The sequence below is a fragment of the Pseudophryne corroboree genome, chromosome 9 (genome assembly GCF_028390025.1).
Source record: "Pseudophryne corroboree isolate aPseCor3 chromosome 9, aPseCor3.hap2, whole genome shotgun sequence".
Taxonomy (NCBI): domain Eukaryota; kingdom Metazoa; phylum Chordata; class Amphibia; order Anura; family Myobatrachidae; genus Pseudophryne; species Pseudophryne corroboree.
The window spans coordinates 313,946,842-313,963,166 of record NC_086452.1 but is presented as its reverse complement, the minus strand read 5'-3'; the positions used below and the strand labels follow the sequence as shown (position 1 = coordinate 313,963,166).

General features: G+C 47.0%; 1 protein-coding gene across 1 annotated transcript in view; it reads left to right on the top strand.

The window, feature by feature from the left end:
• Window positions 1–16,325, top strand: part of SREBF2 (sterol regulatory element binding transcription factor 2) — a 269,968-nt gene that overhangs the window by 123,581 nt on the left and 130,062 nt on the right. The window contains exons 6-7 of the mRNA XM_063940441.1: window positions 3,698–3,812; window positions 5,249–5,430. Of these exons, the coding sequence (XP_063796511.1) occupies window positions 3,698–3,812; window positions 5,249–5,430 (297 nt within the window). The remainder of the gene's footprint in view (window positions 1–3,697; window positions 3,813–5,248; window positions 5,431–16,325) is intronic.

The window sequence follows — 16,325 nt, the reverse complement described above, 5'->3', positions numbered from 1 at the left end:
GCCTGCGGCTACTAGGGACTTGGAGGATTCCAAGTTGCTGGACGTAGTCAGGGCCCTGAAAATATATGTTTCCAGGACGGCTGGAGTCAGAAAATCTGACTCGCTGTTTATCCTGTATGCACCCAACAAGCTGGGTGCTCCTGCTTCTAAGCAGACGATTGCTCGTTGGATTTGTAGTACAATTCAGCTTGCACATTCTGTGGCAGGCCTGCCACAGCCAAAATCTGTAAAAGCCCATTCCACAAGGAAAGTGGGCTCATCTTGGGCGGCTGCCCGAGGGGTCTCGGCTTTACAACTTTGCCGAGCAGCTACTTGGTCAGGGGCAAACACGTTTGCTAAATTCTACAAATTTGATACCCTGGCTGAGGAGGACCTGGAGTTCTCTCATTTGGTGCTGCAGAGTCATCCGCACTCTCCCGCCCGTTTGGGAGCTTTGGTATAATCCCCATGGTCTTTTCGGAGTCCCCAGCATCCACTAGGACGTTAGAGAAAATAAGAATTTACTTACCGATAATTCTATTTCTCATAGTCCGTAGTGGATGCTGGGCGCCCATCCCAAGTGCGGATTGTCTGCATTACTTGTACATAGTTATTGTTACAAAAATCGGGTTATTGTTGTTGTGAGCCATCTTTTCAGAGGCTCCTTCTGTTATCATGCTGTTAACTGGGTTCAGATCACAAGTTGTACGGTGTGATTGGTGTGGCTGGTATGAGTCTTACCCGGGATTCAAAATCCTTCCTTATTGTGTACGCTCGTCTGGGCACAGTATCCTAACTGAGGCTTGGAGGAGGGTCATAGGGGGAGGAGCCAGTGCACACCAGCTAGTCCTAAAGCTTTTACTTTGTGCCCAGTCTCCTGCGGAGCCGCTATTCCCCATGGTCCTTTCGGAGTCCCCAGCATCCACTACGGACTATGAGAAATAGAATTATCGGTAAGTAAATTCTTGTTTTATATATATATATATATATATATATATATATACAGAAAGTCCACACTCACTGCTCCAATTTGCAACCTGGGCGGTGCTCCATAAGAGATTCACAAGAAATCCAAAAATATATCCGGAAAAAGATACAGGCACTCACCACTTCCTTGATGATGAAAACGTTATTGGTGTGTCTCACATAGATTTATTGCCTGTATCTTTTTTCGGATATATATATATATATATATATATATATATATATATATATATATATATATATATATATATATAGCATCTGGAAAGTATTCGCAGCGCTTCACTTTTTCCGCATTTTGTTATGTTACAGCCTTATTCCATTTTGGAATAAATACATTTTTCTCTCAAAATTCTACAAACAATATACCATAATGACTTAATGAAATTTTTTTTTTGAGATTTATTGCAATTTACTAAAAAATAAAACACTAAGACATCGCATGTACATAAGTATTCACAGCCGTTGCTCAATACTTTGTTGATGCACCTTTGGCAGCAATTACAGCCTCAAGTCTTTTTGAATTTGATGCAACAAGCTTGGCACACCTATCTTTGGGCAGTTTCGCCCATTCCATTTTGCAGCACCTCTCAAGCATCATCAGGTTGGATGGGAAGCGTCGGTGCACAGCCATTTTCAGATCTCTCCAGAGATGTTCAATCAGATTCAAGTCTGGGCTCTGGCTTGGCCACTAAAGGACATTCACAGAGTTATCTTGAAGCCACTCCTTTGATATCTTGGCTGTGTGCTTAGGGTTGTAGTCCTGCTGAAAGATGAACCGTTGCCCCAATCTGATGTCAGGAGAGCTGTGGAGCAGATTTTCATCCAGGATGTGTCTGTACATTACTGCATTCATCTTTCCCTCTATCCTGACTAGTCTCCCAGTTCCTGCCTCTGGAAAACACCATGATGCTGCCACCACTATGCTTCACTGTAGGGATGGTATTGAAACAAAGTATAAAAAACGTGGGCGCTCTAAAAGATGAGATTAAAATAACAGCTGCTGGTTTTGGAAAAATACAATTTTATTCATAAAATTCTATACAAGTGTGATGTCACTTTAACTTTCAAACAAACACCACATAGAACTTTTAAAATAGGCACACGTGTCCTTTTAACTCGGGACTTGCTGGTGTTAATGCACAATGCTGGTATATTACCAAATAAGATGCATGCATAAGCCGGCTGTTAGTGGCCACAGTTAATAATAGCAACTAGTGCTCAATATATGATGTTAGTAGATGCAGTTCTTTGCTTAGTAATATAAATTATACTTCACCAGATTGATGCTACTGATGTGGACTGTCTAGCTGTGTGGGGAGCAATGCGAGTCCTGCCAATAGAAAGTTTCCACACTGAATCTGTTAGCCGTGTGGGAGGGAGGGGCATCCTCTCTCACTTGCTGGAGATGTAGGATGCCGCTCTGCGGCGACTTTAACAAATGCTAATTCTTAGGGCTTGTTGGCGGTGCCGTAACTGATGGGCGCCGCGTGCAGTCACAGGGCAGAGCAGCAGGTCCGGAGCTGCAGGGGACGCTGATTCCAGTCACGATCCGCGACTTCCGGATTCGGGGCTTCCGGTTGCGTTCCACCTGCGTTCCAAGGTCGTGATTGCAGTCTTCTGACGCGTTTCTCCGCCTTCAAATGTGGCGGTTTGATCAGAGGTCTCCCAGTTCCTGCCTATGGAAAACATCCCCACTCCATGATGCTGCCACCACCATGCTTCACTGTAGGGATGGTATTGGCCTGGTGATGAGCGGTGCCTGGTTTCCTCCAAACTTGACGCCTGGCATTCACGCCAAAGAGTTCAATCTTTGTCTTATCAGACCAGAGAATTTAGTTTCTCTTGGTCTGAGAGTCCTTCAGGTGCATTTTGCAAACTCCAGGCGGGCTGCCATGTGCTTTTTACTACGGAGTGGCTTCAGTCTGGCCACTCTACCATACAGGCCTGATTGGTGGATTACTGCAGAGATGGTTGTCATTCTGGAAGGTTCTCCTCTTTCCACAGTGGAATGATGTAGCTCAGACATAGTGACCATCGGGTTCTTGGTCACCTCCCTGACTAGGGCTCTTCTCCCACGATCGCTCAGTTTAGATGGCCGGCCAGTTTTAGGAAGAGTCCTGGTGGTTCCGAACTTCTTCCATTTTGGGATAATGGAGGCCACTGAGCTCATTGGAACCTTCAAAGCAGCAGATATTTTTCTGTACCTTTCCCCAGAGTTGTGCCTCGATACAATCCTGTCTCGGAGGTCTGTAGACAATTCCTTTTGATTTCGTGCTTGGTTTGTGCTCAGACATGCACTGTCAAGTGTGTGCCTTTCCAAATCAACTGAATTTACCACAGGTGGACTCCAATTAAGTTGTGGGAACATCTCAAGGATGATCAGTGGAAACAGGATGCACCTGAGCTCAATTTTGAGCTTCATGGCAAAGATTGTGAATACTTTTATGTTCATGTGATTTCTTTGTTTTTTTTATTTTTAATAAATTGGCAAAAATCGCAAAAAAACTTTTCACATCGTCATTATGGGGTATTGTGTGTAGAATTTTGAGGGGAAAATTAATTTATTCCATTTTGGAATAAGGCTGTAACATAACAAAATCTTTATTTTCAGAATAGCATTTGTGAGTGTAAGTATATATTTAAACTTTTGTAGCTTTGACCAAGCAGACTCAAAGATTTACTTGTATGTACAGTTTTATTTTGCCAGCATTGCTTAAGTATATTTATGTTTCAGTTGCACAAATCTGGGGTCTTGAAGAAAGCCATTGATTACATAAAATACCTGCAGCAATCCAACCAGAAACTGCGTCAAGAAAATATGGCCCTCAAGCTGGCCAATCAGAAAAACAGTAAGTTTTGTTTTGTAGTGGTGTAGCTTAAGGTGCCCTACATGTGACTATTGAGTTCAGCCCTAAATAATAATTTGTTACTTTCATGTACAGTATCTGCATACAAAGGTTTATCAGATCCAGATAAACTAGTTTATGGTCTGCTGTCATTATTGTTTTAACTGTTTAAAAACAGAAGACAAATCAGTTGCATTAGTTTGTTGTATAACTTTTTTATAACACATTCTGGATTGTCTTGCTAATTAAAAAGGAATAATCCCACCTCAGTTATGTTCGAAACCTTATACTTGTAATATAACTTTTATACATCTTGTGCGACTAAAGACACTTGTTTATCAAATTTTTATTTTTACATTTCATGGTTAGTGCTCTGTAAGCTACCCAGCATTCCTGACTGGTGTGGTATGGTATGCCGGTGGTCGGGCTCCCGGCGACCAGCATACCGGTGCCGGGAGCCCGACCGCCGGCTTACCGACAGTGTGGCGGGTGCAAATGAGCCCCTTGCGGGCTCGCTGCGCTCGCCACGCTGCGCTCGCCACGCTGCGGGCACGGTGGTGCGCTACACGCTATTTTATTCTCCCTCCAGGGGGGTCGTGGACCCCCACGAGGGATAATAAGTGTCGGTAAGCCGGCTGTCGGGATTCCGGCGCCGGTATTCTGTGCGCCGGGATCCCGACAGCCGGCATACTGAAGACCACCCGTCCTGACCAATAGTGATCAGTCAGGAAATTTTGTGCCACAATTATTAGTAAAGATGTACTGGAAAAGTTAACCAACTACCCAAGAGATGATAAGCAGCCAGGTGGTGGCAAAAGCGATGCCATCCTACAAAGGGTATCATGTTATTCCACAGTTTACACTAGTAGGGGTATAGTGTTCGCACTAGAATGCGGGCAGGGCGCTGAGGTATGGGGATGGCGTCACTGCTCGTGGGCGCCATTGAAAAGGTGCATTGCCAGCCGGGGAGGTTGTCAGTGTCACTCTTGGGGGTCGTATCAGCACTTATGAAGGTGTTGTGATCCCCCAAACTGTCTCCTAACTGAATAGATGCTGTGCGCATGACATGCATCTAATCACCCGGCAGAGATAGCTACACCGCAACTTTTCCGACACTGCGACATTTGAGTTGGGAAGGCACAGGGCAGGTTGCTTTAGCAGAACTCTGCTAAAAGGTCCGGGTGCATTTTGCCGTTATTCAGTAAGGCGCAGTTCCCTGCTAAAACTGCCTAGCTTGAAGACTAGGAGTATTTGGTGATGCCTTGTTGCTGACAACCAATTAAATACAGTGCTGTACATGCACCTGCCCTTACTCTACCTGTATGTGCTTGCATTTTTTAGATTTTGTTTAAAATAATAGTTATTCACTCCACAGAATAACATTTTAAAGATCCTTGTAAAATATAGCTGTTTGTGATGCAGTGTCTCTTGTTTTACAGAATATTTGAAAGGCATTGATTTGAGCAGCTTGGTGGACACCAGCATGGATATGAAGATGGATGAGTTCAACCAAAATATTTTAATGATGTCTCCCCCAGCATCTGACTCTGGATCACCTGCAGTCTTCTCTCCTTATTCTGTGGATTCTGAGCCAGGGAGTCCACTGCTTGATGATGAAAAGGTGATGTCCTTATCATAAAGCAACCCTGTACTATGGACCTGTGTTTAATTTGGGAATAAAGTAAAAAAGAGCAAGGGGCTGTAGATTGCTTAGTGTATGGTAGCAACCAGCAGATTTGCAGACTGTTTCTAGTAAACTGATGAGCTTTTCAAGATTGGCAGGTCTGTATTTGCGGAAAATGATGAGCATAGGATTGTGGAATTTTTAATGTGGGGGGGGGGGGGGGGGAAATATCTCAAAATCTGCAAATTTGAATTTTTTGGTTATTGCTGATGTATGGGGGGCCTGAACTGTGCAATTGGGGAAAACCATAGGTTGGTTGTAATGGCATCAGAGTTTGCGGGCATCTCACACCTCTGGCAAACTGACATCACGCATCTCATGTTGCGCTACAGTTGTTGCAGATTAAAATATGCACTGAAATTTAGATTTGAAAAGGGTTTGTTCAAATCTAAATTTGCTGTATAAACATAATGCTGTCCACCATTTGTGGGCTACATGGAAAAAAAAAGTACATACAGTACTTGCATTGCAAAATGATTTTGCTTAGGTACATGAATGTATTATAGTGGTATGAATCGTCGCGTTTTAACACTGCATGCTTCGCCTCATTACCGAGGCAAAACAGGAAGCCACTTCAACAAGATGTATGATCATCTATGAAAACTCTCCCCTCCGGTGATTCACACTGCGCATCAGCTTAGTACCCTCACATACTGCATACAGGTTCGAAGTCTCCTTGGATCATGAGAATAATATTTCTCTCACTTCTTATGTGGAGATCTCCTTGGCTCTGGATGATTCCCAGCCTCAGGCGCATGTTGTTGCTTTAATCAGGGCGGTTAAGTCCGCTCTCTTTAAATGTAAGAAGGAGGTGGCAGTTGTATTTCCTTCCTCTGCTCAGCTAGAGCATCTCCTAGCAGAGGCATGGGCATACCCCAACAAGATTTTCTTAGTCTAAACACGCATTTCAACATTTTACCATCTCCAAGCCACTGACAGGATTAAATGGAAGTCTCCTCTGGAGGAGGAGAGCACACATTGCCCCATTGGTTAAGTCCACTACCCTTCCCATCCCAAATACGGCCTTCCATAAGTACCCCATGGATGGGAAGCTGGGTAGCTAAGGCCTTGGGACACTGGGTGGATTCCCTCGAAGCCGGTCTCTGGTCTGATACTCACAAAGTGCAATTGATATCCATAGTTGACCATATTAGTGAAGCGGGAACTTGTCTCCAAAATTATATTGGTGTGTTATTTGGTTCCCAACAAAATTTAACTATCGTGAATGCATGTGCATTTACATGTGGTAGAGAATGTAGGTTGTGAGCTCCACTGGGGCAGGGACTGATTTGAATGGCCAAATATTCTCTGTAAAGCACAGCGGAATTTGTGTGCGCTACATAAATAACTGCTAATACATAATCATAATCTTGGTGAGGTGGCCATTGACTCAGGTATTCTTTTCACCAAGGTATTAGCATCAGCAGTGCAACCAGAAGAGCTCTCTGGCTCCTTACTTGGTGCGCAGATGCGGACACCAAGAAAGCCCTCCAGGCACTCCCCTTTTCTGGTGAGGTTTTGTTCAGACCAGAGCTTGACAAGATTGTGGCTATGGTAGCGGTATCCGAAACCACTTTTCTTCCTTCTGCGGCACCTAGGATTAGAAGTTCTACCTTTAACTCCTTTCGTCCGCAGGGCAAAGCCAAGGGTCAGTCCTTCTCCAAGTCCCAAGGCTTCTCTGCTAAGGGCTCCCAAGTTCAGAAGTAGACATACCTGGTCTGCCTGCAATCCAACTCCCAAACTCGTATAAAAGCCTACCGCATGATGGGGCAGGCCTCCACCTGAGACCCCTCAGCATGGGAGGCCGCCTACTGTTGTATTCCTTGGTTATGCCCTAACCTTCTGGGAACATCCTCTAGTCCATTTTTTTTCCACAGGCCTTCCAGTGGATCTATGAGATGCAGGAACTCTATAGTAGTCTATCCGGTTTCTCCTTGTTTCCCAGGTTATTATGCCAGTTTCCCTGTCTCAGAGGAGAAGCTCTTTCTACCCTTTCCTCAACCTGTAGTCGCTCAACAGGTATCTCCAAGTTCCAAAGTTACGCATAGTCTCTTTGCTCCATCATTTTGTTTTTGGACTGGAGGATTTCATGGCCTCCTTAGATATCCAAGATGCCTACTTGCATATTCCCATCCGGGACAATCATACGCACTTCCTCAGTTTGCAGTAATGGAGGAACACTTCCAAATTTGGGCATTGCCTTTTGGTTTTTCCACTGCTCCCTGTGTTTTCATAAAAGTCATGGCAGTCATGCCAGCAGATCCGCATACTATCATATCTGGATGACCTGCCTCTCCTGGTCCAATTTTTATATATTTTTCACTAACATCTTTGCCCCACGGTGGATCGTCAATTGGTGAAAATACATCATGTTTCCATGCTTCACTTTGGGGCATTACTGGACACCAGAGTTCAGAGTGTTCCTCCTAAAGGAAAAGCTGCTGGCTTTGCAGGCCAAGAGTCATGTCTTCCTGGGGCAGCATCGAGTGTCGGTCCATTCTTGCATGCAGGTACTGGGCGCACTAGTCTCCACGTACGAGATAGTGGAGTATGCCCAGTTTCACTCCTTTCCTTTTGCAGTTGGAGTTTCTTGCCAGGTGGAACCACTCCCCTCTACATCTCAAGACACAGATGATCATTCTCGGGGGAGGTACGTCATTCCATACTGTGGTGGCTCAATCTGTCTCATTTGGGTTCTACATTCAGATGTCTTTCAGTTGCTGGTTCTTCGCTGGGGTCCTCCGGACATCAAAATGGTGGCCTCCCAGCTCAACCGCAAAATGCCGAGATACAAATGTAGCCACACTCGTCTAGCGTGGCTATATCGCAAATGTCCACTTCTGGCACGGCTAGGCGATCTGGCGCCTAGATGCACTGAGGCAGCGCACACAGACTCTCCCATTTATGCAAATGGGGTGTATTCCGGTTGTGCCCGCGCGCTCCGAACGCTGGGGCCAGATGTTACTACGAAGTACGTGGCTACATTTGTACTGCTCACGCAGCAGGAATCCGGGAACTCTCCTGGTGGCCGCCCTCATGGTTAGGTGGACTTTTCGTTTTACATTTTTCCTCCAATTTCCAAGTTGGAGGGCGGCACCGTGATCCTTATTGCACCGGATTGGCCGTGCAAGGCTTGGTACTCTGATCTTCTGGGTCTCTCCATCAGCACTCCTTGTCCGCCCGGATCTTCTGTCTTAAAGCCCATGCTTCCACCCGGATCTGGCCTGTCTTGCTTTGATAACGAGCCCTTTAGACACCTAGCCTGAGAACGAAGGCTTTTTTGAGTTCTGTCATTCGAACCCTACTCAACGCTAGAAAGCCTTCTTTAGCTATAATTTACTATCTGGTCTAGAAGACTTATTTTGGTGTTTGGCTAATGTTTTCAAACCCCGATCCTTTAATTTGTTGCTTCTCTTGTCTTTCTTACAGACTGTATTGGATTTGGGCCTCCACCTTTCCTTTCTTTATTAATTTACAGGTTTAGCTCTTTCTGTCCCTTTTCAATGAAAGGTGAGGCTGTTGCCAGACGCACAGACCTTTCTGCAGTGTGTCCTCCACATTCAAACGCCATTCATGCCACCAGTGGCAAAGTGGGACTTGTCTTTGGTGCCAGGGCCATCCAGTCTTCTCCTTTTGAGCCCGTAGACACAGTTGACCTTTGCTGGCTTACTTGTTTTTCCTCCTCGCAGTTGCGTCAGCCCATAGAGTGTGAAACTTGAATGCTTTGTCATGTAGCTCACCTTTCTTGCGTTTGGGTTACCTTTTAATGATTGTATCCTGGTTTCATATCAACCAGGATATCATTCTTCCTTCCTTTCAAGTACCGGCTTCTTAACCCGGAGCAGGCCTCCTCACTCCACACGGTCAGTGGGCACTTCTTGGCCAGCTTGATGTGGCGCCTCTGCGGAGCAGCATTTGTAAATCTGCCACGTTGTCCTCTACCCATACTATTATCAATTTCTGTTCATTTAATACCTTTGCCACCACTGATGCGGGTTTCAGGCTTCATGTTCTCAGCACAGCACATTGGTGTCCTTTACGGGGGATAGCTTTGGGAAGTCCCAGCATGAGGCCAATGTTCTCAATGGATGTGAGAGAAAAGGATATTTATGCCCTTACCTGTAAAATCCTTTTTATTGTACCTATTGCTAGTTCCCCTTCTCACCTCCACTGTGAGACCTCTCAGTCATGGATCAGATCAAGGCACTAGCATCAAGAGACGATGCATCCCAGGGTGCTGGTTCCTTCTTTTTCAGGCTGTATCCCTTGGCTGTTTCAGTTAGGAGATCTCTCTGGCAAGGAAGCCGACCTTAAATCCAAAGTACTGTTGGAAGTGGTTCATTTCTCTAACATCCTTGAGGATGCTGGGACTCCGTAAGGACCATGGGGAATAGACGGGCTCCGCAGAAGATAGGGCACTTTAAGAAAGCTTTGGACTCTGGGTGTGCACTGGCTCCTCCCTCTATGCCCCTCCTCCAGACCTCAGTTTTACACTGTGCCCAGAGCAAGATGGGTGCACTGCAGAGAGCTCTCCAGAGTTCTCTGCCTAGAAGCATTTTTGTTTGGATTTTTTTTCCTACCTTTTACTACTTTTTCACAGAGAGCACTGCTGGCAACAGGCTCCCTGCATCGAGGGACTGAGGAGAGAGGAGCAGACCTTCTTGTCAAAGATGGGCTCTGCTTCCTCGGCTACTGGACACCATTAGCTCCAGAGGGGGTGAACGCAGGTTCTTACTGGGCGTCCACCCCCGGAGCCGCGCCGCCGTTCTTCTCACAGAGCTAGAAGTACAGAAGACAGAAGTCGTCAGGTGGCAGAAGCCTTCAGCTTCACTGAGGTAACGCACAGCACTGCAGCTGTGCGTCATTGCTCCCATACACCTCACATACTCCGGTCACTGTAAGGGTGCAGGGCGCAGGGGGGGGCGCCCTGGGCAGCAATATAAACCTCTGCATGGCAAAAAGACTATATACATGTACAGGTGGGCTCTGTACATGTATATAAAAGAGCCCCCGCCATATTTTACTAAGTTTGTGCGGGACAGAAGCCCGCCGCTGAGGGGGCGGGGCTTCTCCCTCAGCACTCACCAGCGCCATTTTCTCTCCACAGCACTGCTGAGAGGAAGCTCCCCGGACTCTCCCCTGCTTACAGTGAAAGGGTGCTTAAAAGAGAGGGGGCACATAATTGGCGGTTTACATATTATACAGCGCTGCTGGGGAAAAACAATTTGTGTTGGTCTCCAGGGTTATTGCGCAGGGGTGTGTGCTGGCATACTCTCTCTCTGTCTCTCCAAAGGTCCTTGACAGGGATACTGTCTTCAGGAATGGGGTTCCCTGTGTGTGTGTGTGTGTGTGTGTGTGTGTGTGTGTGTGAAGTGTCGGTACGCGTGTGTCGACATGTTTGACGAGGAAGGCTCGCTTAATGTGGAGGGGGAGTGCTTGAATGTCAGGTCGCCGTCGGCAACGCCGACACCGGAATGGGTGGATATGCTGAATGTCTTGAATGCAAATGTCAATCTATTGCATAAAAGATTAGACAAGGCAGAAGCTAGGGATCAGTCAGGTAGCCAGTCCATGCCTGTCCCTGGGCTGCCAGGTCCTTCGGGGTCTCAGAAGCGCACCATATCCCAGATCGATGACACAGATACTGACTCGTGTCGACTATGAAGATGCAAAATTACAGCCAAAGGTGGCTAAGGGTATACGGTACATGATTATTGCCATAAAAGAGGTTTTGCATATTACTGAGGAACCCCCTGTCCCTGACACGAGGGTACACATGTATAAAGGGAAAAAGCCTGAAGTCACTTTTCCATCCTCATTTGAATTAAGTGACTTGTGCGAAAAGGCTTGGGAATCTCCGGATAGGAGACCACAAGTTCCCAAAAGGATTCTCATGGCGTATCCTTTTCCACAAACTGATAGGATACGCTGGGAATCTTCACCAAAAGTTGACAAGGCGCTGACACGTTTGTCCAAATAGGTGGCACTGCCTTCTCAGGATACGGCTTCCCTCAAGGAACCTGCTGATCGCAGGCAGGAAATTACCTTAAAGCACATTTACAATCATTCCGGTACTATTGCTCGACCGGCTATGGCGTCGGCCTGGGTTTGTAGTGCGGTTGTGGCATGGGCAGATTCCTTATCTACGGAAATTGACACCTTAGATAGGTACGCCATTCAAATGACCATAGAGCATATCAGAGATGCTGCCTTGTATATGAGGGATGCTCAGAGAGACATTTGTTTATTAAGCTCCAGAATAAATGCTATGTCTATTTCTGCTAGGCGGCTCTTGTGGACCCGACAGTGGACGGGAGATGCCGATTCAAAGCGGCATATGGAGTCCTTGCCTTACAAAGGGGTGGAGTTGTTTGGAGGCGGCCTCTCGGATCTTGTCGCTACGGCTGGTAAGTCAAATTTCTTACCTTATGTCCCCCCGCAGCATACAAAAAAGGCACCTCATTATCAAATGCAGTCCTTTCGTTCCAATAAAAACAAGAAGGTACGTGGATCATCCTTTGTTGCCAGAGGGAAAGGCAGGGGAAAAAAGCTGCACACAGCTAGTTCCCAAGAGCAGAAGTCCTCCCCTGCGTCTGCAAAGTCCACCGCATGACGCTGGGGCTTTCCGAGGGGAGGCAGATCTGGTGGGGGCTCGTCTTCGATTTTTCAGCCACGTCTGGGTTCACTCGCAGGTGGATCCCTGGGCATTAGAGATTGTTTCTCAGGGATACAGGCTGGAATTCGAAGACTTGCCTCCTCGCCGATTTTTCAAATCGGCTCTGCCGGCTTCCCCGTCAGAGAGGGAGCTAGTGTTGGCAGCAATCCAAAAATTGTATATTCAACAGGTTATTGTCACAGTTCCTCATCTCCAGCAAGGAGAGGGATATTACTCAACCCTGTTTGTGGTCCCGAAACCGGACGGTTCGGTCAGACCCATTTTAAACCTGAAATCTCTGAACCTGTACTTGAAGAGGTTCAAGTTCAAAATGGAATCACTCAGGGCGGTCATCGCCAGCCTGGAGGGGGGGATTGGATGATGTCCCTGGACATAAAGGATGCTTACCTTCATGTTCCGATATTCCCCCCGCATCAGGCGTTCCTGAGATTTGCAGTGCAGGACTGTCACTACCAATTTCAGACGTTGCCGTTTGGTCTTTCCACGGCCCCGAGAATTTTCACCAAGGTAATGGCGGAAATGATGGTGCTCCTGCGCAGGCAGGGGGTCACAATTATCCCATACTTGGACGATCTCCTCATAAAGGCGAGATCTCGGGAGAGGTTGCTGGACAGCGTGTCTCTGTCCATGAAGACGTTGCAGATACACGGCTGGATTCTCGATATACCGAAGTCCCAGCTAGTCCCTACAACGCGTCTGACTTTTTTGGGGCTGATTCTAGACACAGACCAGAAAAAGGTTTTTCTTACGATCGAAAAGGTTCAGGAACTCATAGCCATGGTCAGGAACCTATTAAAACCAAATAAGGTTTCAGTGCATCATTGCACGCGGGTCCTGGGGAAGATGGTGGCTTCCTACGAGGCCATCCCTTTCGGCAGGTTCCATGCGAGGACTTTTCAATGGGACCTCTTGGACAAGTGGTCCGGGTCCCATTTACAAATGCATCAAAGGATCACCCTGTCTCCCAGGACCGGGGTATCTCTCCTGTGGTGGCTGAACAGTGCTCACCTACTAGAAGGTCGCAGGTTCGGCATTCAGGACTGGGTCCTGGTGACCACGGACGCAAGCCTCCGAGGCTGGGGAGCAGTGACACTGGGAAGAAATTTCCAATGTCTCTGGTCAAGCCTAGAGTCTTGTCTCCACATCATCGTCCTGGAGTTGAGGGCCATATACAACGCCCTGCTTCAAGCGGAGGAATTGCTTCGGAGAAAACCGGTTCTGATTCAGTCAGACAATGTCACGGCAGTGGCTCATATAAACCGCCAAGGCGGAACAAGGAGCAGAATGGCCATGGCAGAAGCGACCAGGATTCTACGCTGGGCGGAAGGCCATGTAAGCGCGCTGTCAGCGGTGTTCATCCCGGGGGTGGACAACTGGGAGGCGGACTTCCTCAGCAGGCACGACCTGCATCCGGGAGAGTGGGGACTTCATCAAGAAGTCTTCGCACAGATCACGGATCGTTTGGGACTGCCTCAAATCGACATGATGGCATCCCGTCTCAACAAAAAGCTAAAGCGGTATTGCGCCAGGTCAAGGGACCCTCAGGCGGTAGCGGTAGACGCTCTTGTGACACCTTGGGTTTTCAGATCGGTCTATGTGTTTCCTCCTCTTCCTCTCATACCCAAGGTGTTGAGAATAATACGAAGAAGCAGTGTCAGAACAATACTCATTGTTCCGGATTGGCCACGGAGGACTTGGTATCCGGAGCTGCAAGAGTTGCTCGCAGGGGATCCGTGGCCTCTTCCTCTAAGGCAGGACCTGCTGCGGCAGGGGCCCTGTCTGTTCCAAGACTTACCGTGGCTGCGTTTGAAGGCATGGCGGTTGAACGCCGGATCCTAGCGGAAAAAGGGATTCCGGAGGAAGTCATTCCTACCCTGATCAGGGCTAGGAAAGACGTGACGTTAAAACATTACCGCCGTATATGGCGGAAATACGTTTCTTGGTGTGAGGCCAGAGCTGCTCCTACGGAGGAGTTCCATTTGGGCTGTCTACTCCACTTCCTTCAAACAGGAGTGACTTTGGGCCTAAAATTAAGGTCCATAAAGGTCCAGATTTTGGCCTTATCCATTTTCTTTCAAAGAGAATTGGCCTCTATTCCTGAAGTACAGACCTTTGTGAAGGGAGTGCTGCATATTCAACCTCCCTTTGTGCCTCCGGTGGCGCCTTGGGATCTTAACGTGGTGTTACGTTTCATCAAGTCACCTTGATTTGAACCACTCAAAACTGTGGAGTTGAAATACTTCACGTGGAAAGTGGTCATGTTGTTGGCGTTAGCTTCGGCAAGACGTGTTTCCGAATTGGCGGCTTTATCACATAAAAGCCCATACTTGGTTTTTCACGTGGATAGGGCAGAGTTGAGGACTCGCCCTCACTTTCTGCCAAAAGTGGTCTCATCTTTTCATGTGAACCAACCTATTGTCATGCCTGTGGCTACACGGGACTTGGAGGATTCCGAGTCCCTGGATGTAGTAAGGGCTTTGAAGATTTATGTGACCAGAACGGCTAGAATCAGGAAGACTGAAGCTTTGTTAGTTCTGTATGCGGCCAACAAGTTTGGCGCTCCTGCTTCAAAGCAGACTATTGCTCGCTGGATCTGTAACACGATTCAGCAGGCGCATTCTACGGCAGGATTGCCGTTACCGAAATCGGTTAAGGCCCACTCCACTAGGAAAGTGGGCTCTTCTTGGGCGGCTGCCCGAGGGGTCTCGGCATTACAGTTGTGCCGAGCAGCTACTTGGTCGGGGACAAACACTTTTGCAAAGTTCTATAAGTCTGATACCCTGGCTGAGGAGGACCTCCTGTTTGCTCAATCGGTGCTGCAGAGTCATCCGCACTCTCCCGCCCGTTTGGGAGCTTTGGTATAATCCCCATGGTCCTTACGGAGTCCCAGCATCCTCAAGGATGTTAGAGAAAATAAGATTTTGCTTACCGGTAAATCTATTTCTCGTAGTCCGTAGAGGATGCTGGGCGCCCGTCCCAAGTGCGGACTTCTTCTGCAAGACTTGTATATAGTTATTGCTTACATAAGGGTTATGTTATAGTTTTTCGGTGGAACCGTGGCTATGTTGTTGTTCATACTGCTAACTGGGTAAGTTTATCACAAGTTATACGGTGTGATTGGTGTGGCTGGTATGAATCTCGCCCTTAGATTTACAAAAATCCTTCCTCGTACTGTCCATCTCCTTTGGGCACAGTTTCCCTAACTGAGGTCTGGAGGAGGGGCATAGAGGGAGGAGCCAGTGCACACCCAGAGTCAAAAGCTTTCTTAAAGTGCCCTATCTCCTGCGGAGCCCGTCTATTCCCCATGGTCCTTACGGAGTCCCAGCATCCTCTACGGACTACGAGAAATAGATTTACCGGTAAGTAAAATCTTATTTTTGTATGCGAGTCACGTTTTGGTACTGAATTGAACCATATAATTTTCAAGGAGATGGGAGGGAAAAGTACATAGTTTCCAGTTTTTGTGCCAAAACCCAAATTTTGTGTTCCAGGGCAGTTACAAGTGCGCCCCCTCCATAGGTCAGTCAGAACTTCAGAGAGGAGACCAGGTACTTAACCTGGATACAAACAGACCCACCCGACAGACTTGGGCTCATTCAGACTTTGCAGTAGTGGGTGGCCCAAATCATCTTGTTCCTGGGATGTATGGCTTCAGTTGTCTTTGCACCTATGGGTTAAGGGTATTCAATGGATATTACAGGTCTTTATCGCATTCCAAATTATCCAATTTGAAAAATGTTATTACAACTAGCTGTTTATTCTCTTTTATTTAATTTTTCTTGGTCTTATTGATCCCTATTACACTATCTCAGTGTGATTTTGAGTTTTACTACAGCCTTTTCCTGGTGCAGAAACCAGGCATTTACTTTCAATTGATTATCAAATTAAAGTTGATAAACACACATCTGATAGTGGAAAAGTTCGAATAGAATCATTGGCAAGCCTGGACATCAAGCATACCTATCTGCAGGCTCCAATCTGGGAGGTTCATCACATGCTTCTCCAGTGTGCGGTAGGACATTTATAGTTACAGACCCTTCCATTTGGTCTCTCCAATGTTCTGCGAGTTTTCACCAAGGTCATGTCTCCCAGGATCATCTTGTTAAGAAGGCATCACGGGTCAATCACTGTTTGGATGATCTGTTGATCAAGTTAT